Raw genomic sequence first — 20,033 nt, forward strand, 5'->3', positions numbered from 1 at the left:
CAGGTTCTGAAATTCACAGATTGTCTCCAGGTTGGCAGCACCAGCTGTTTTATTTTGTAACTTTTTTTTCCTGTAACATTTAGTATTAAGCACAGGGTTTGAAATGAAAGTGTCTGGTCAGTGAAATGTGCCAGAAGATTATTTTTAAAAATAAAGGCCAGGAATAGTGATCTTACTCCCATTGAAGTCAGTGGAAGATCTGTCATTAAGTGAAAGGATCAATAGTAAAATCAGTATTAGGTTATTGTTTGTATAGTAACATTATTTTTATGGTAACCTACTTGTGGTGGGTAAGAGGTTAAGTGTTCACTCTGTATAACAGCTATCTCAGGGGTAGGCAACCTCTGGCACGCGTGCCGAAGGTGGCATGCAAGCTGATTTTCAGTGGCACTCACACTGCCCGAGTCCTGGCCACCAGTCCGGAGGGCTGTTTTTTAACTTTAAATGAAGCTTCTTAAACATTTTTTAAACCTTATTGACTTTACATACAACAATAGTTTAGTTATATATTATAGATTTATAGAAAGAGACCTTCTAAAAAAGTTCAAATGCATTACTAGCACGTGAAACCTTATATTAGAGTAAATAAATGAAGACTTGGCACACCACTCCTGAAAGGTTGCCGACCCCTGAGCTATCTGATGGTGCTTTAACTTTATTAGTAAGTCAGAGGAAATTCTTTGCTTTGAGCAGTTAGGCCAGCTTGAAGTAACAATATATTTGCTAAGTAAGTTCTTACTCTGTATTTTGAAAATATAAAAAGAGCTTTTCAAGAAACCAGCTACCTTTTAACAGACAAGATATCACTGCCCTAAACAGTAGGAAGATACTGGTGATAAATGAGTGTTTATTTCACATGGAGAGGAAAAAAATCTGTATTTTTTTTTTAAAAAAAAAAAACCTCAGCCTTCCATTTTCTAAAATAGGTTTTAGGCCTCAATCTTGAAGGCTGTTCTGCAGCAGTCTATCATCAGTCCAGAGTAACATCAGGATCAGGCCTTAAAAAAGTAGTTTTGAAAAATGGAAGGTTTGGGTTTTTTATTAAAGCTTCAGGCAATTAATTTGACTAGTAGCTTGAGGTTTAGCAGACATGTAATACAGCTGCTAATCTTTAATGGTGGTTAAGTTTATAATTATCTTTCCAAATCTAAAGACTGGAACCTCATAGGACATTTACATTCTAACTTAAGTATATTTTGTATATTGAATTACTAGGTTTGTTTGTATAGCACTGAAGGACTTGGTTTTTGTGCGTCATATACAAAAGTTTCATTGAGCAGGACCTCTGAATATGGAGTATATATAGAATCAACTATTATATGAGTATCTTAGGTACCGTAAAATGTAAAAAGTCAAAGCAACTGAAGCTTATCTAAAACTATAAATATGATTGTGAAAACCACATTAGAGGCCTTCTGGAGGAAAAAGGTTTGAATCCTAATTTTAGAAGAGGCTAGTTTCTTGTATCTTCCTAAGACCAAGAGAGGAAAAAGGCCATATTCCTTGAGCCACAAATGGCAAGGGGGACAGTATTTCCCTGCATTTACAAGTCCTGGATTTCAACAGCTCTATCCCTTGAACCTTGGGAGGTGTATTAGTTTATAGGAAACCAGCTGCTCAGAAATCCAGTTCAGTGTGTATTCTATACAGGTAATTCACAATAAATTACTAATCAGTTATGGTTACATTCTTTATAAATCTCAGTGCAGAACCTATGCAACCATAATACACTGGTTTCAGTTAGTGGTCAAATAACATTGGTCCCAGAACAGACAATCGTGTCTGTCTGTGTAAGTAAAATACCACTTTTTAAAGATTATCACACAGGGAACATCCCTTTAGAGCTTTTAGTGTTCAAAAGCTAAATTTCTGAAGTAGTTTTTGTTCTATATTGACTCAATTCAACTCTCTGTAACAAACTACTCAGATTATACAGGTGTGAGATATGAAATATAGAGAGTGGTTTACCACGGCAGGTTTTACCAAAAAGACCTAGTCCTTGTCTAGTTTCATGACCATTCACTTTTTAATTAATTATAATGAGACTTTTGGGATCCCTGTGATTCTACTACTGTAGTGGGATGAGAAGCAGGGGTTGGGGGTGGGCAGCAGGGTACTTTAGAAGTAATAATACAAAGACCAGTATTGCAGTTAGAGGTTGTAGAACCATGTCTGGCCCTGGTATATGGAAGACTGCTCAGGAAAAATGCTTACATTTTTTTATGATTGCTGTTTGGGTTGTTAGAAACCTATCAGATCAGTGCAGTATTTTGTGGATTAAAAGAGCAGAGCCTGAGGTATGTATGACACTAACTAAACCACACTGTCAAAACAAGTAGTGTTGTCTAACATTTACATCATCATATCCAAGATCCTCTCTGTGCTTTACAAAGTTTGCAGTTGCTTTTCATTCAAAACCAAAAGCACTTAGAGTTTGCATTTTTACTTCAGAAATCTAAGTTGTGAGAGAAAGGTCTTCTCTATAGCTTTAAGGAACGCTGCAGACAATGCATTACAAAGAGTCCTGGGCAAGACAGCAGATTAAATTTTCCGTATCTTGCATACGGAGTCAGCATGTATATACTATTGACACCTTAAATGAACTTTTAAAAGTCTGATTTTTAATAGCCAGTCAGATTAACATGGATTGCAGAAAGTAATGTTATAAGTAACTACAGTCACAAGGCTAGAGATAGTGAGGTTTTAGCTATAAAGTTAAAACAGAACAATTAGGCTCAGTTGGCTTTAATTTATTCTACTTGATATTTTCAATACATTACAGCATTTGCTTGTTTTAAGGATGCAAAATAAAGCCCTATAATTGAAGGTGAGACAAACCATAATACAGCACAGGTTATATTCTCTCAGAGATTAGAAAGATACCTTCTTAGCAGGCATCTATAGAAAAACAATCTAAAACCACGTGGGCCTGTTAGGGATTATAATCCCTTTATGATTATCAGAGGCCCAACATATATTTATAAACCAAGTTACAGTTTTAATATTTTAGAAAACATGGACCCCACTACACATGGAAATAAGACAAAAGCCATATATCCTTGCCTTGTAGAAAGTGTTTGTTTCCCTTCCATCACACGTTACTACTAGTATACAAACATGATTTGTCAGCCTGTGAAGTGCAATGTGTGTGTATAGAGCATCAAGTAGATCACTTTAACAAGCAGCATTCAGAGGAACACATTTCAAATCCCTCCCAAATCATATATTCTATTTCAAGAATAGGAAGAGCTACAGTTTTCCTATAAGGGCCCAAAACATCACTCAACCCCAATCCCCTTGATGTCAGTGGAAATTTTGTCTGAGTGCAGCATGAGTCCCATGTTTGCAACTTCTGGGTTTTATAATTTAAGTAATATATAGTAACATGTCTGATATAGACAGAAGATTAGGAATTCAGTGTTCACATCCTATATAGTTTACCCTCAATCAGTTTCTAGTTCAAGTTTGTGTGGTGCATTATGTACACTGTGAATACAGACTTCAAGCATAATTAAATTCAGTTTAAATTACTCAAACTTTTAAAAACTAATTATACCAAGATAAATGAAACAGGTGATTTAACACAATTTGCTGTAAATACTGCTGTACATTTTCTTCTTTTAGTACTGTACAAATGGCAGACATAAAACAATGCCAAAACAGGGTAGAGGCAAACAATGTAGTCTGTGGTCTTCATTAAAATGGTTAATCCTGCAATGCACCTAGTCAGGTTAAGTATTTACTATTTGTATTTGAAGGTACGCAATCAATGAATCCCAGTAAAAACGTCTAAACAGTTAAATATGCAAACACTACTGGCAGACTATACAGGTGATAGATACAGTGGTAATTTTACATTGTGAATGCTATTTTCAATAACTAGAATAAAACTCTAAATACCAAACACTGTTTGAGGCATTTTTGTGCATACCACCTCTCTCTGTGAGAATATGTATGGTCCTGAAGGATGTTTGACCTGCTTCATCTGCATCATTTGCAAGGCCAATAAGTTCATAAACAGGGTCATAAAAAAAAATCTTAGGCTGAAGCTTACAATTCATTTTTATCAGAACATGTTAAGGGGACATAGTAGTCCAGGCCCAAATTGTAGTCTACATTAAAATTGACTGATGGTGTAAATTCACAAGATTATTTTAAATTCCCCTCTTACAATCAGGTTTGTTTTTTTAAAAATAGCCCACATTTCTGTTGAAGTAACATGGCAAGCCGCAATACATATTTTTATGCTTCTAGTAATGAATTCAAATCTGTTTGGAAATGGGGGAAGCAAGAAAAATGTCTGTTCCTAAGAGGTTGTTTCAGAGTAAAAGATCAGTTTTGTCACTTTAAGTTACAATTTCAGGTTGACTAAACTGTGTGTAAATCTACATTTCTGAAGGCAAAAGCCCTGCGATCGCTGATCAGTGTTTCTCACTCTGGCCATAGAACCTTGTCAGGCACAAAAATATCTTGCTTGGAGAAAAGTTAGTTACTTTTCTCTTATTGTCATACCTATTTTCTCAGCAGGAGCCGTCTGCCTTACATCAGCTTTGTGAAAACTGCAAAGTCTTTTTGTGATTCAACTTAATGTATTTTTTTTAAAGCAATATTAACCACTATCCAGCTATACTGAATATCAGCGTTCATGGGGCAAACACTCACTATTAAAATACACAAATGTTCAAGTCATAGTAGGTTTAAAATAATAAGCTGTTACTATTACAAAGTTATCAAAATTCAATACTGATCATACTGCACATAAAAAATATTGATGAAACCTCATTCTTGGTATTAGTAGTGGAGTTTTTTTATACCTATTCTACATTTGTCTCTAAGAGACTATTTAAAAGTCAAATTAAATGTAAATATCATAACATTAGCTATAGTATGACTAGAAGTAAAGTGGCAGTGCTAGATGTACAGGATGTAACTGTTGTATCTTTGGTATGTGATAGATTTTAGATGTATCAAGAACAACAACTGTGATAATGCAATTGCAGATTCTGTATTGTCTACCAGAAGCGTAAACTACTGGAAACATGGCCTTGCTGATATGACTAAGACAATAAAATACTGGCCTTTACATACAAAATTGCATTTGTTTTCTTTTGTTAAGATTCCTGTTAGAGAAAAGTCTGGTAACAATATTTCCAAATTTTTATTTTAAACTCTGAAGCAAAGAGTTTATTTTGCAAATGGAAGCTGATCTCAGCATTTGAAAGCCATTTAAACTGACAAGTTTCACGGCAAATCTCATCGCTTATTCTCCCTGCCTGGATTCTGATAGGTGTGGAGATGGGCCTATTAGTGCATAAATTTTGCTGTCCTATATTGCAGAGCAACTTGAAAATAAGTTTATTTGAACTAAGTAGATTGGCCCTCTACTTTAATATACTCGGAACACAATTACCACTACATAAAACAATGCAGCTATCTGAAGCCATTAAAGCAATTCTATAAAATACATATATAGGCACCTAAAAAAGCAGCCAGATTTTCTGAAATGCTGAGTACCTGGAAATTCTGCTGACTTCAGTGAAAACATGGCTGTTTAATTTTAGGCTCCTAGTTTTGAAAATCTTGGCACAATATTTCTAAAGGAATCATTAGTGTTGACTAAGCAAGCAACTTTGAGCATCATGAAGTGCAGAGGAGGAGTTCATGTGTTGATGGGGACACAGGATGAGACATTCCCTAGAATGGGCTAGGTATCCATATGAAGAAAACAGGAGTTTGCCCCAGGGTCTAGGTTTGTGGAGAGTTCTTTGAGAAAAAAGGGATGCTGCTGCTGTAGTTCCATAAATCCCAGGACAACAGATTCCTGGGGAGGTGGCAGGATGACCCTATACTTGCAGCAGACTGTTCAGAAATGAAGCAGAGGGGTAGAGTGAGCAGAATACTGTTACTATATAATCTAAATAATTCTGTAATAAAAAAGGTGCAACAAAGTCTCATTCTCAATTTAAAACCACTATATTGAAAACCCTCTGTAGAGATATTCTGCTGTTTTAATGGTGCCTCGTAATCAGGGTGGTCCCATAAGCCTGAGTGATCCTTTCTAAAACCCCATTTCCATTTCCTTGTTCTACAAAACTCAATTTAGACACTTTCTACAGTGCAATTCAAACCAAGAGGCCAGGACAAAGCAGTCAGCTTTTGACAGACATATATTAATTGGGATCAGTGGCAAGTGAGTGAAGTGTTGGTCAATAAATCCTGCCAAAATCTGATCATTTCACTTGAAGACACACCATGTACCGCAATCAAATGTCTATATTTACAGATGTTAAAGTTAATTTTGTATAAAAAGAAGAGTTGTGTATCTTCTAGAATATGGATGTTCACATTTAGTATATTTAAGCAAATGCCAACATAAACATCTTCAAATTTAATAGGTTTGACATGACTCATCATTTCATAAATCTTCAGAGCCAGTTTTCCATCAAGTATATACCCCATTCCACTACAGTAGGGAGGATATACCTTAAATGGATATTCGTCATAAGAAATATATCTTTTTCTGTAAAACCCTCTGTAGGAAAAGTTATCAATTAGAGGGTAACCAGTAAAAAAACTGTCTGAAGAATTAACATTTTGAAGAAGCATTAATAAGTTGCCAGCGTTGATGAAAACATCAGAATCAGTCTTCATAATGTATTTAGTATTTGAACAAAACTCAGACACCCATCTGAATGCCATGATTGTTTTCAAGGTAAGATTGTTGTAAGTATCCATAAAATCTTGGCGAATTATGTCGCCATACAGAATACTTTCATCTTCTATCGATAATGCTAAGCTGTCTTCTCTTTCAGCTCCTTGTCCTAGTAAGAACAGTATTAGAACCTGACTGTCCCCCCAGGATTTTTTAGAACCCCATGTTACTCTAATGGCCTGCCTTGCCTCTATCTCCATAGGCTGTGAAGACACCAAGATGACCAGAAACGGATTTGTATCTTTGCATTTCAAACGTTCCCGCAGCGTGAAGAGGAAGTTCTGCTTGTAAACTGGCTCATATTCATAGAAATACATCCAGTTTGTATGCTCTATCACAGTATGCAAAGGAAGTGTCAGGTACCATGTCATTATTATGACAGAAAGCATCGAAAGTGCCAAAAAACTCCATTTTAAGTATTTCATAGTCATATTCACCAGAAGCAGCTACAAGATAGGTGTGTGCAGCAGAACTTCAAGAGGCTTACAAAATCCTGGGTCACAACTTTTGGAAGCCAGCTGCTTGCTGAAAGAAATGCAGATGGAAAAGGTTAGTATATTAAGAATGCAATTGTACTCATTTTATTATCTGCCTAAAATTGTAGCTACAAAATGTGGCTTGGTATCATGAGGTCAGTAAAGGAAAACTACACTGGCCCTGCTAAACACCGTTCTTTAGCCACCACTTATATTTTGAACACCACATTCTGATTATGATTGAAGTTTGCTGGTAACTAGAGGAGTGGTGACTGATCTTATTCATGAACAGCTTTCTCCTTTGGAATCTCATCTACTAAAGGATGAAGTATGGAACACCCTTAATTCCAGAGATAGATAAGGGCTCTCAGCACATCAGCCCAGTGTCTTAGACTCATTTTAAGCTTAATGCTGGAGGGATGACTAACGTGTTTTTTTAAATTACTGCTCAAAACCTGGTAACAGTTGGCAATTTCTTTTGATGGAAAGGAGGTAAATAATTGTATTACATTTGCAGTTATTGAGTTTTCTATGTAAGCAGGAAGTGACCAGGACGATATAAACACAAAAAGACACAAACAAGTGCAGACAAATATGCTGTCTCGTCCCATTTTTAGACCCAACACAGCCTCATCTCCTCATGAACTGCTTGCTCTTGGCTGAATATGCTAGTGAAGAGTCAACCTCTATACAAGCAAACTAAACAAATATTAGAATTACAAACCTACATCCGTAAGTATTTCAGTGACACAGAGCAAGCTCTTTATAATATGCTGAACACACAAAGAAATGGCTATTTCCTACAAAACAACTATACAATAAAAACAATTATTTATGCACATATTGAACTAGCCAACTACATAAAGAGAGAATCTATCCAGTCCTGCCAGACAGCTTTGTCATTGACTTAAATGGGAGCAGGACTGGTCCACTGTAAAGTAGATCAGGTTCGAACCTGAAGGTTTGTGCCAGAAAAGTTTGCAAGCTTAGCGTGTAAACACATATACCTCTACAAAAAATACCTGTGTCCTCATGAAATAGATTTAAGAAAGGATTTGTTCCTATTCAAATATTTCCCTGCAGAGTCTCTAACCCCAATACTGCAAGACTTTGACAGTGCATGAGAGCCAGAAAGTGAAACGGACTAGTCCTTTTTCATAGTTCAAGCTGCATGAAATGCAAATAATAATGAACAGTTGGCATAAATAGTGAAGAATTAGTACAAGTCTTTCAGCTAGTGACTTAGGCTAGGTCTACACTGGGATGGGGGGTGGGAATCGACCTAAGATACGCAACTTCAGCTACGTGAATAGTGTAGCTGAAGACAATGTATCTTAGGTTGATTTAGTTGGCTGTGAGGAAGGCGGCGAGTCAACCTCTGCCACTCCCCCGTCGACTCTGGTTCTGCCTCTTGCTGCAGTGGAGTTCCAGAGTCGACGACAGAGCGACTGGGGATAGATTTTATCGCATCTACACTAGACGCAATAAATCGATCCCCGATAGACTGATCGCTACCCGTCGATCCGGCGGGTAGTGCAGATGTACCCTTGGATACTGATCCTGTAGACAAATCTATGCAGGCATAGTAGAATCTTGTGGACACCACCCATATAAATCTGATTGCAGAATCAGGGCCCTAATGTGATAACAGCAACACCTTTAAGGATTGTGTTTAAAAATAATTTCCTTAATCTAATATTGCTCCCTTAAGCAACAGCATTTGTTCTTTACCATCTTCATTTAAAAATAGGTTAGCTGTAAACAGACATTACACTGTCAAGCAATGCCATAATCATTACTATTGTCCATGAAGGGAACAGGAACTCACATGAGGTACTTTCAAAAGACTTCCGTTGCTGTTTGTGGGAGTTCAAAGTTTTATCTGATGCTCAACATACCAAAATCTACCCCTGCAATGTAAAGTGGTCATAGCAACAAAAAAATTAATTTATGTGGGGGGGGGGGATTTAATTTCACAGAATGATTGCACTGTAATTGACTATAAAAGTTCGCTTCAGAAATTGTTTTTAAGCACCAAAAAAAAAAAAACCCAACCCCCAACCCCCCACCCCCACATATATGGAATTGCAGCATTGGTGTGAACTTTATCTTCCAACAGTTTGGCTGCCCTAGAGTCAAGATGTGGAACAAGATTTGGACTGAAGTTAGGTGATTTTTTTATTGCGTATTTTTGGACCTTATCTCATCAGTGCTGTATAATGCATTACCTGCAACATAATAAAGCCATTTTGTGCTTGGCAGTTATTTACAGGAGAGACATTATGACAGATAACTAGAAAAATATTGTCATTTCTTAGATCACTAATTATTGGGATGAAATCCTGATCTACTGCACATTTGTGGAGTTATTTGCTTCCCTCTTCTTCCTTCCCTCCCTCCCAAAACAGATAGCAAAAGCTGTTTAGTTTGGCTAGTTAGGAGCCCAGTCCTTGTGAACACAGATCTGCCTTTGAACTCGGCAGGAGTTTCACCTATATAGAGAATGCAGGATCTGGCCCCATGACTAACCCTTCTGAACATGGATATTTTCTCATTCACCTATCTAACCTGTTCTCTCAAAATTGGATTTTTCCCACATGAAATAGTTTAGATCAGATTTAATTTCTTTACTTTGAAAGAATTAGTCTGTAATGTATTTAAAGAAAAAATACAATTCAAATAGGATTTGAAGTCAATCTAGAAGAACTGGAAAAAGAAAAATTCCCTAAAAAGATTAAATATGAAATTCTTTCCCTGGCTCATACTAATACCTAGAAGCGTAGGACATTTCAGGAAAAGCCACTTAATTTATTGTATTTGTTAACCGCTTAGGAGTGAGAATATTTAAAAAGTGAATCTGGAGCTGAAGTTTGGCAGCAGGAGGAAGAAACAATGGCAGAAATACATGAGAAAATATAGGGGAGCCTGTCCAGACTGTAAACTACACCTCTACCTTGATATAACACTGTCCTCAGGAGTCAAAAAAATCTTAACGTGTTATAGGTGAAACCACATTATATCGAACTTGCTTTGATCCACCAGAGTGCACAGCCCCGCCCCCTTGGAGCACTGCTTTACTGTGTTATATCCAAATTCGTGTTATATCAGGTTGCATTATATCGAGGTAGAGGTGTCATTAGGGCACCCATTACAATACTGACAGAAGATTCCGACCCCCTCCCATACATAGTCAGCTTAGAGGGTGGGGGAAACTGTTTCCCTCTATTCATACTCTAACTCTGTACAGCTGCTTGTTTCTGATGACAGTTCTTCAGATCATCTAATAACCTCACCTTTGGTATACAGACTTAATGTTAAGTAAATAGCACTCCATAGTATGCATGTCACAATCAAAATGGTCATCAAAAAACAATCAAAGTTTACAAAACAAAAACTAAAGACCAGAAAGTTTCCCCTACTCCTGATGTGAAAGGGAACAAGTTCTACCAAGGCAGATCCCTACTTACTTAAAAGTGCAGGGGACATGATTCCAAATATTAAACAACAGGTTGGAGAACAACGTGCTCCAAGGACTGAAGAAAGCTCTGGGGAAAAGAAAGGAGTAAAGATGGAACCACTAATTACTAGCAGCCAATGTATGTGAAAAATCTAAAACATTACAAGCATTATGAGCCAGTTAACCTTGGACACAATGACTTCAATGTAAGTAGAAGCCTGCCAGTCAGACAAACTGGAAAGGAATGGCACTAATTAATCCTCATGGGATGGAAGAGGGCCCTGTTATTACAGCATTGGACTGGGACTCAGGAGACCTGAATTCTATTCCCAGCCCTGTCTCAGACTCCCTATCTGACCTTGGGTATGATTTTCAAGACAATTTTGCACCCACAATCAGGACCAGATTTTTAAAAGAGGTCAGCTGCCAATTAGACACCAAAGTAAGTGGGTGCTGAGCACTTTGGAAGTCTGCCTATAAGTGTCACAATGGGAACAGCTGGGTGCTCAGCACTTCAGAAATGTGGGTCTTGACCAGGTGCCTCAACATGAGCCAAGATCTGGCTCCACATCTCTCTCTGGCTCAGTCTCCAATACAAAGACTAGAAATGACCATTTTTTTCCACCCACCCCTTGTCTGCCTTTTAAGACTTTCAGCCCTGACAAGCTTGCACCATCTCTTATACAATCTTAGCGCAATGTGGTTCTCCTCCAGAAGTTCATAACTCATGGTATTCAAACCTAGATGCTTACAAACACCACAGAAAAAATCCAATCTTTTTCTAGCTAACAGGCACAAATTATCTGAAAATACGTCTAATTTCTTTGCTTCTGCTTATTTTCCTGAAGAACATAGATCACCAATGGAACATGTACAAGCCATCCTTTGGAAGATGCTAGCTCATAATGATTACTAGAGAGACAAGGGGGGTGAGCTAATATCTTTTATTAGAGGAACTTCTGTTGGTGAAAGACAAGTTTTTGAGCTACAAAGAGCTCTTCCTCAGACTATTAATTCAGATACATTGTAACAAGACTTCAAAAAACTACTTGGTATCTTTTGAAAGTCTGAACAATCTTGAGTAATTTTTTTCAAACAGCGTTGCATGTATTTATAGACCTACAAAGAGAGTCTAAAAGCTTAGCTTACTAAAAAAGAAATCTACTGCCCCCTGCTGATATTAAACAAAAATAGACTTAGACTGCTTTATTTAAAAGGACTACTGTGATATAAACATTTCATCACTCTGCACTGCGCTTTACCCTCACTCAGATGAGTCCACAGCCCAGAATACATAATATAACTGGACACTTAACTAGTTTTCAGCACAATGTGTATTTTTTGTAAAAACAAAAAAAGTGTTAAAACTCAGAAAAATATTAAAATAAACTGATCTTTAAAAATCAGCTTTATCTAACCTGAATCATAATCCATTGGTATTGTGCAGACTCGCTACAGGGCACAGTTAAAGTTGTTTGCCATACCTTAACGTGTTTGGATTTCTCTTAAACGTAATCTTAAATCTGAATTCCTGGGTTTGTAATAGCTGAAGTGTGTTTTACTTAAGTTACTGATATGTACTTTCAACTTTACCTCAAGGTTTTTTCCCCCACTTTGAACTTTAGAGTAAAAATGTGGGGGGACCTGCATGGACCCTTGTAAGCTTAATTCCTAACTTAGATCTAGTAACGCTGCCACCAGCCAAAAATATAGTGTTTGGCACACTTCCTGTTCCCCCAAAACCTTCCCTGGGGGAACACAAATCCAAACCCCTTGAGTCTTAAAACAAGTGGAAATAAACCATCCCCCCTTCCTTCCCCTCCAGACTTTCCCCTCCCTGGGCTGCCTTGGGAAGCTTCACACCGATCCAAACTCCTTGGATCTTAAAACAAGGAGGAATTAATCATCCCCCCTCCTTTCCCCCCACCAATCCCTGGTGAGTTTAGACTCAAGCCCTTGGATTCTAAAACAAGGAAAAATCAATCAGGTTCTTAAAAAGAAAGCTTTTAATTAAAGAAAGAAAAGGTAAAATTTATCTCTGTAAAATCAGGATGGAAAATGCTTTACAGGGTACTCAGATTCATATAGACCTAGAGGGACCTCCCCCGCCCCCCCAACCTTAGATTCAAAGTTACAGCAAACAGAGGTAAAAATCCTTCCAGCAAAAGGAAAAACATTCACAAGTTGAAAGAAAACAAACATAAGAATAATCTGCCTTGCCTGGCTATACTTACAATTTTGAAACACGAAAGACTGATTCAGAAAGATTGGGAACACCTGGGTGTACATCTGGTCCCTCTTAGCCCCAAGAGTGAACAATGAACAACACAAACAAAGACCCCCCTCCACCAAGATTTGAAAGTATCTTGTCCCCCCATTGGTCCTCTGGTCAGGTATCAGCCAGGTTCACTAAACTTCTTAACCCTTTACAGGTAAAAGGGACATTAGCCCTTAACCATCTGTTTATGTCAACCTACATTTCAATATATTTTTGTCTTGGAATTTCCTTTATAGTGAAGTAGTGCAAGTGTCCCAACCTACTTCAGCACACTCCACTTTTACAATGGTACCACAGTTCTGCTTATAGTGAAGTTATCCAAGGGAAAGGGGACTCTGAGGGAGAAGGGGGAAGAAGGGGAGAGAAGTGACACTATTCACTATTAAAAGAATTCTAGTATATTGACTTTCTAATACATATTTTTGTGTACTATGACTTTTAGGATAGTCTGGTTAAGCCAGACTATCCTAATAACTACATCCAATACTATGTGGCTTCAACACGTACAGAACTGTGTCACTGCAATTTAGCATGTGCTTCTATGTGCATTATTTAGGTGCTTACATAATATGAGTATTTTTGAAAGAAATTAAGTGTTATGGAAAGATATTTTGAATCTCCAATTTTGCACATTAGAAATTGTCTATGTATACTTTGCTTTCATATTACAGCAGTTTAACTTTCCAATTAAAAATTACTTTGGCATAATGATATGTTTCAGAGCACTAAAGAGAGAGAATGTTTACCTGTCAACTATATGGCTGCTGTTTGTAGTATTCCTTCATCCTCTTATTCATCCACTATACAGGAAAAAGTTTCTGTGAACATTTCTCTTCTGATAATGCCGTGGAGACGTCATCAAAGTATGTTGCTGTTAGACCTCACTGTCTAAGAAATTTAAGATCTTTTACTTCATTATGAACGAGGAAAATATTGAATTCCACTGCAGACCTAAAACCAAAAAAACCCTACAATCCCTCCCCCACCCCCGAAAAAAAACACAGATGAAATTAATCATTACAGCAGGGGAATGCAGCTGATAGCACTAAGAATCCTGATCCCCTTACTCAAAATTCCAAGGAAGTCAATGAGATTTTTCACCAAGCAAGGAAAAGAGGAATTATCCCTAAGAAGCAGAACAAACTGAGGAAGCTATGGTGGAAAGCGCAGTTACCAAAGACATTTTTATTCTGCTAAGTTTATGAACAACAGATGCCCTTACTCCTGGGCCTCAGAGGACAGCAGGAAACCTCTTAGGGAATGTCATATCCCAACTAGCAATTCCTCCTTCTATGGACAGAAAGAGCCAAGTATTCCTTCCTTTCAGGATAAGACAGTGTCAGTCAGTAAACAAAGTAAAGCTTACACTATAACATCACAAACTACCAAGCAGCATGTGATTCAAGCTATCGGAGCAACACACTGGCATGGACAGCAATGCCATTCAACAGAAAATACATATAAAGAACAGGAGTACTTGTGGCACCTTAGAGACTAACAAATTTATTTGAGCATAAGCTTTCATGGGCTACAGCCCACTTCTTCGGATGCATGGAATGGAACATATATTGAGGAGATATATATACAGATACAGAGAGCATGAAAAGGTGGGAGTTGTCTTAGCTGGAATTGATATGCAAACCAGATACAATCACCTTAGGTTTAAATAGAGACTGGCAATGGCTGAGCCATTACAAACATTGAATCTATCTCCCCTTGTAAGTATTCTCACACTTCCTATCAAACTGTCTGTAGTGGGCTATCTTGATTATCATTTCAAAAGGTTTGTTTTTTTTTTCCCTTACTTAATTGGCCTCTTAGAGTTGGTAGGGCAACTCCCACCTTTTCATGCCCTCTCTGTATGTGTATATATATCTACTCAATATATGTTCCATTCCATGCATCCGAAGAAGTGGGCTGTAGCCCACGAAAGCTTATGCTCAAATAAATTTGTTAGTCTCTAAGGTGCCACAAGTACTCCTGTTCTTTTTGCAGATACAGACTAACACGGCTGCTACTCAGAAGATACATATGAATCCCATTCCAGAATACAAACTACAGGCCTGATTCTATTCTCACTGCAGTCAATTGGAGTCTTGATATCAACTATAATGGGAGCAGGACTAACCCTATCCCTTCTGTTTCTACTGCTTGGTTGCTTTACAGATAATGTAAGAATTGGAGGAAGAGAGTAGAAGATACAAGCTAGCAATCTGAAATGTATACGCACACACACACCCTAGCTGATCCATTCTCTCACAGTAGTCTCCCAAAGTTGACACAGAATTTCACACAATATAATCATTAACATAATGAGTGCTGGCAGTTATGCTACAGCAGTGGCAGTATTAACAAAGCTCAATGTGCAAAAATTGTTACCCCAATACGATCAGAAATGGTATCCGTGGAAGGCACTTAAAAAAAAGATGAAATATGCCCATCTGCACCATACAAGAGATTAGGTATTCCCAAATAAACAAGTTCTAATGTGTTCAGTTTCGAGCTATTGCTAATAAGCAGGGATCCTAGAAATCTGTTTACTGCAGAAAAACACAGAATTTGTTTTTAATGGAGAATCTTTAGTTTTTACATTTTGTGAACAAATAAAAACACACACAGTGAAACCCTGATTTATCCGATCTAATTGAGATCAGGGACAAATCGGATAAACAAAAATTCTGATAATCAGAAGAATGGGCAAAGAGCTTTCTATCCCTTATTTTAAGATGAGGGGCTTGGGCAGTCAGCCTTGGGCAGCTGGTGGTTCAGCTAATACAATGAGTTGGATAATGGAGGCTTGGATAAACATTGTGTTCACCTGATTTCTGTATATACTGTGGCTAGGGAAACTAAAGTTAAGCGTTTCATTTTAACTGCAGAAAGACACAGATACTTATGGATTTTATCAGAGCATTTGGGGGCGGGGTCCACGGAAAACTGGGATTCCTGCTAGTAAGTAATGGTATGGCATTACCAAACTAATCAGATTCACTACATCTTGGGAAGGTCAGTCACTCTTCCTATTTACAGCAAGATCTTATTCAGTCTTCTCTTATATGGACATTACAATTCATATGAAATTTCCCCTTGCTCACCTCATAAGATGTGCTATATGCCTGGATGTTCCCTTTCACTTCAGAGGCAGTTGCTTTTCACTGACACTCTGTGTATCATTTAATATAGTTATAAGAAATGTAAAACCGTATTTTAGAAGGAGAACCTGGTTTATTCCCCTATCTAAAAGGGAGTGTGTGGAGGCAATCATGGTTGGATGTCAGTGACATGTTCTCCCACCATGTGATAAAACCACTGCCTGGATCCAACCCTGGATCCAGGCTCAGGATGCTGGAAATGCATGTACCATTCTTCTCCTAAAAAAATGCAAACAGGGGCTCCACGACAGGATTGATATAATAAGTATTATGTGATCATGACAGAAATTTGGACCCCCACCTTAAACTGGCACAACGGTATTGGCAACTCCAAATGTTCAAAAATCACAAGATTTAAAAAAAAATAAGTTTATAGTGCTATTTGTTTGCCTTCTAGTTTTGGGGCCTTTTTGAGCTTTTGTTCACGAGTACAAGGGCTAGAAACTTATTTTTTAAATGACAGCTGAGATTCTCATGTAATCACATGACCCTAGGTACTTTAAAAAAGATACCAAGTATCACAAGCTTGTTGTAAGGCCAGGTCTACACTATGAGATTAAATCGATTTTAGATACGCAATTTCAGCTACGAGAATAGCGTAGCTGAAATCGAATATCTAAAATCGATTTACTCACCCGTCTTCACCGCGCGGGATCGATCCGCGTGGCTCGCTGTGTCGAATCCGGAAGTCCGGTCGTCTAGCTGGAGTTCCGGAATCGATCTAAGCACGCTCTGGGATCGAGATATCGCGTCCAGACCAGACGCGATATTTCGATCCCCGAGCAATCGATTTTAACGCACCGATCCGGCGCGTAGTCTAGACGTGACTTCCGTCACAACAGCAAGCTAGACTGTGTATCCCTACTAGCTCGTCCAAGGAACATATGTGGAACATAGAAAACATCCCCAAACCTACCATTGTGATGTTAATTCCAGATTACTCTCACCACCAGTGACAGATGGGGAGGGGAAGACAGTTTTCATGGCCTAGCATAGCAGTGATCGTCTTCTGCTTTTGGTAATGATGAGATGGAGGATGAAGAGGCCCCCAACTCCATCTCCTCTTCTTCCCTAAGGGAATAGAAATGCAGAAGTAGGAGCATCTAAACAAACACCTTCACTTGTTTCCTCTTCATACCCTATCGTGGCTTAAATACACACCATCCAGAAGCCACAAATGTTATCAACCCTGCAATCAAGTCTACACAGCCCTCTGAGGATACTCTTTTCTTTCCCTCTTCAGATAGTTAAGAAGGGACAACATGGAATGGGCTTGCTTCAGGAGAAAGAAGGAGCTGCAACAGAGCTACTGGTCTCTCTAGGTCAGGGGTCAGCAACCTTTCAGAAGCAGTGTGCCAAGTCTTCATTTATTCACTCTAATTGAAGGTTTCATGTACCAGTAATACATTTTAACCTTTTTAGAAGGTCTGTCTCTCTAAGTCTATAATATATAACTAAACTATTGTTGTATGTAAAGTAAATAAGGTTTTTAAAATGTTTAAGAAGTTTCATTTAAAATTAAATTAAAATGCAGAGCCCCCCCCAAATGGGTGGCCAGGACCCGGGCAGTGTGAGTCAACCTGTGCCATAGGTTGCCTACCCCTGCTCTATATATTAGCAACCTGGAAACTACCTTGTGTGCAAGCACACATCTTTCAACGACAAAACCATACCAGCGTGGAAACACATCATCCACTCTAAAATTTAACCCCACCAATGCTCGAGGGCATACAACCAATATACCAAAGCTAAGGGCCAGCAACACTCAAGAGCAGAGTCAGAAACTGTTACCTGTAGCAAAAGCTGACGTGAGGCAAAATTTGCTGCCTTCACCTCTCTCATTCCCCTGGTCCAGAAGCAGCAAATTATAATAGGAGGGTTGTCCTTGTCAGAATTTGCTGCTCCTCACTTTTCTCCATCCTTGTGATGTCAGTTTTGAATAAAATTTAAAAAGTTAATTTCCTTGGGCTTGGTTTTATTTTTTTCTTCTTTTTAAATATATAATTTCTCAACATCTCCATAACCCAGGTCCCCCTCTCCACAGCCTCTGACTACTTGATGATTACCACAGTCACCGAAGACAATTTGCATCTTAATTCCTTTACAGTCCAACATCATCTCCCCAGCTCAGGGGCCTCCTGTCTCTCTGCCTGTTCAGCAGATTGGTCTTACCTGCTCCTCATGCCAGAGCAGACAGCAGCAGAGGTCCTGCAAGTTAAGAAGCTGGGAAGAGGATGCAGGAACAATCCAGGAACTAACAAGGAGTCAGGCCTATTTTTTGAAGGAAAATAAATATGGAGGGCATGTATGGACCCCTCCTACGCCCCCCATACGTCCCTGCACAACTCTGACCTCCCCCTCTTCCTTTAGCAGCACCAGCAGCAGCATGGGAAAAGGCAAGTCTGGAGCACCCTCCTCACTGCAGGAGGCAGCATGATTTAACCTTAATGATTTTTTTCCTTACATTTTTACCTGTAATATGAAGTTGCTCTAAGACAATTATTCATTGGAAACATCCAGTCTTATTTACATGGTCAATTATATAGGAAATATATAAAAATTTGAATCTTTAATGCGTAGCAATTTGTCTAAAGGAGGATAAGTTACTATAATTTTAAATCATTGGTTGACAACTTGTACATCTCAAAGTATTTATTATTTAGCTTAATGTTTCCACACTAACATGTTGTTATGGTGCAGCTATACTGTTACAGCACCAATAAAATATTAATCTTATCTAATCACTCAGTTAGTAGGCCTACTTTTGGATCTATGTTTCATACACCGACAATAGACACATCAGTGAAAATGCCCTAGTAAAGATATTGTAATCTTGATCTGCTGCAGTTCACAGCCTGCCTGTTTTTAAAGATCGTGATGATCTACAGTGTATTACAAAGACACTAGAAGTTTGCAATGTTGCTGCTACATTGGCAAAGGTAAACCATTTGAACAGGAAAAAGAAGTGGAACTGGAGCTATGACGTGATACAGTGCATAGCTTAGTTACAGGTAAATAATTACATGCATCTGAATAGAGTTATTCAAGGGAAGGGATTGTGTGCTACGGGCAATTAGTAATAAAATACCATTTTAAAACCAAATAAGTAAAATATATAGTAAGCTGCACCACTTACAGTGGGAAACAGGAAATTGAGTCCCAGGCAGACACACCAGATGGTAGCTAAGCCAAACCTGGCACTGCTGTAAGGCTCCTTACAGACATGTTACATCTGCAGAGGCATTCTCCTCGCAGAAACCCGGCAGCATTGTTACCAGTTTTAGGGTGGTGGACATGTCAGTTGTGTCAGGGAACCAACTTTCTTTTGGCCACTCAGTACCTCGTTTCAGACTGACAAGAGCTGCAACACCTCAGCACAGAGCTACACTGCACTTCTAAGTCCACAACCCTGGGGCAGAGGCGCTGAGGCGGCACAGCCAGCCAGGAACACCTGCCTCTCTGGCAACCACTGCAGGTGGCTCACTCCATCCATGGTCACTTCAAACCACTCCGCAGGTGTCCCCTCCCTGCCATCCCATAGCCACCATTGTTATCCCTAGCTCCTGCCCCCAGGCCGCCCTCCTTCCACCCCGGGGGCAAGCTGCACCCATCCCCCTCCCTCCTTCTTTCCCCTTAGCCCCGCTCCAGAGCAGCAGCTGTTTTCAGGGCCAGCGAGGGGAGGCTTAGGCAGACGTTACTGATCATGCGCACTAACCTTCTAGGGACTAACGGTCCTGACACCACGGCAACCAGAGCGGGGGTGACGGCGCAACCCTCCCCAGCGCTCACACCTCCCAAGCCGCACTCCCGCCAGCCGCGCTCAAGGGCGGGCGAGCGCCGAGCCCTCATCCTCAGGCGATGGGACCAGCCCTCATGCCCCTCCTAAGAAGCTGATCCCTTCCGCCTACCCACCTTCGGGCCGCCTGCAGACCTCACCCCCGCGCATGGGTGGTCGGAC

The 20,033-nt window shown here is 39.1% G+C and overlaps 1 protein-coding gene across 4 annotated transcripts; it reads right to left on the reverse strand.

Moving 5' to 3' along the window:
- Positions 1–895: 895 nt before the first annotated feature.
- B3GALNT1 (beta-1,3-N-acetylgalactosaminyltransferase 1 (Globoside blood group)) lies at positions 896–20,033 on the reverse strand. 4 transcript variants are annotated; one of them, XM_075068416.1, is made up of 5 exons: positions 19,791–19,893; positions 16,992–17,146; positions 13,670–13,811; positions 13,119–13,258; positions 3,599–7,237 (listed from the first exon to the last, which is right to left on the reverse strand). In XM_075068416.1, the coding sequence occupies exon 5, from the start codon at positions 7,141–7,143 to the stop codon at positions 6,181–6,183; it is 963 nt and encodes a 320-aa protein (XP_074924517.1). In that variant the 5' UTR covers positions 7,144–7,237; positions 13,119–13,258; positions 13,670–13,811; positions 16,992–17,146; positions 19,791–19,893; the 3' UTR covers positions 3,599–6,180. The 4 variants fall into 4 exon arrangements, with proteins under 4 accessions (XP_074924520.1, XP_074924519.1, XP_074924517.1 ...); XM_075068419.1 differs by lacking the exons at positions 13,119–13,258; positions 13,670–13,811; positions 19,791–19,893 and adding an exon at positions 19,988–20,033 and having other exon boundaries at positions 896–7,237; XM_075068417.1 differs by lacking the exons at positions 13,119–13,258; positions 19,791–19,893 and having other exon boundaries at positions 16,992–17,516.

The sequence above is a fragment of the Chelonoidis abingdonii genome, chromosome 8, assembly GCF_003597395.2.
Source record: "Chelonoidis abingdonii isolate Lonesome George chromosome 8, CheloAbing_2.0, whole genome shotgun sequence".
Lineage (NCBI taxonomy): Eukaryota > Metazoa > Chordata > Testudines > Testudinidae > Chelonoidis > Chelonoidis abingdonii.

Excerpts from the sequence above, each read along its gene's own strand:
- B3GALNT1 (XM_075068419.1), bottom strand. The coding sequence starts at position 7,143 with ATGACTATGAAATACTTAAAATGGAGTTTTTTGGCACTTTCGATGCTT.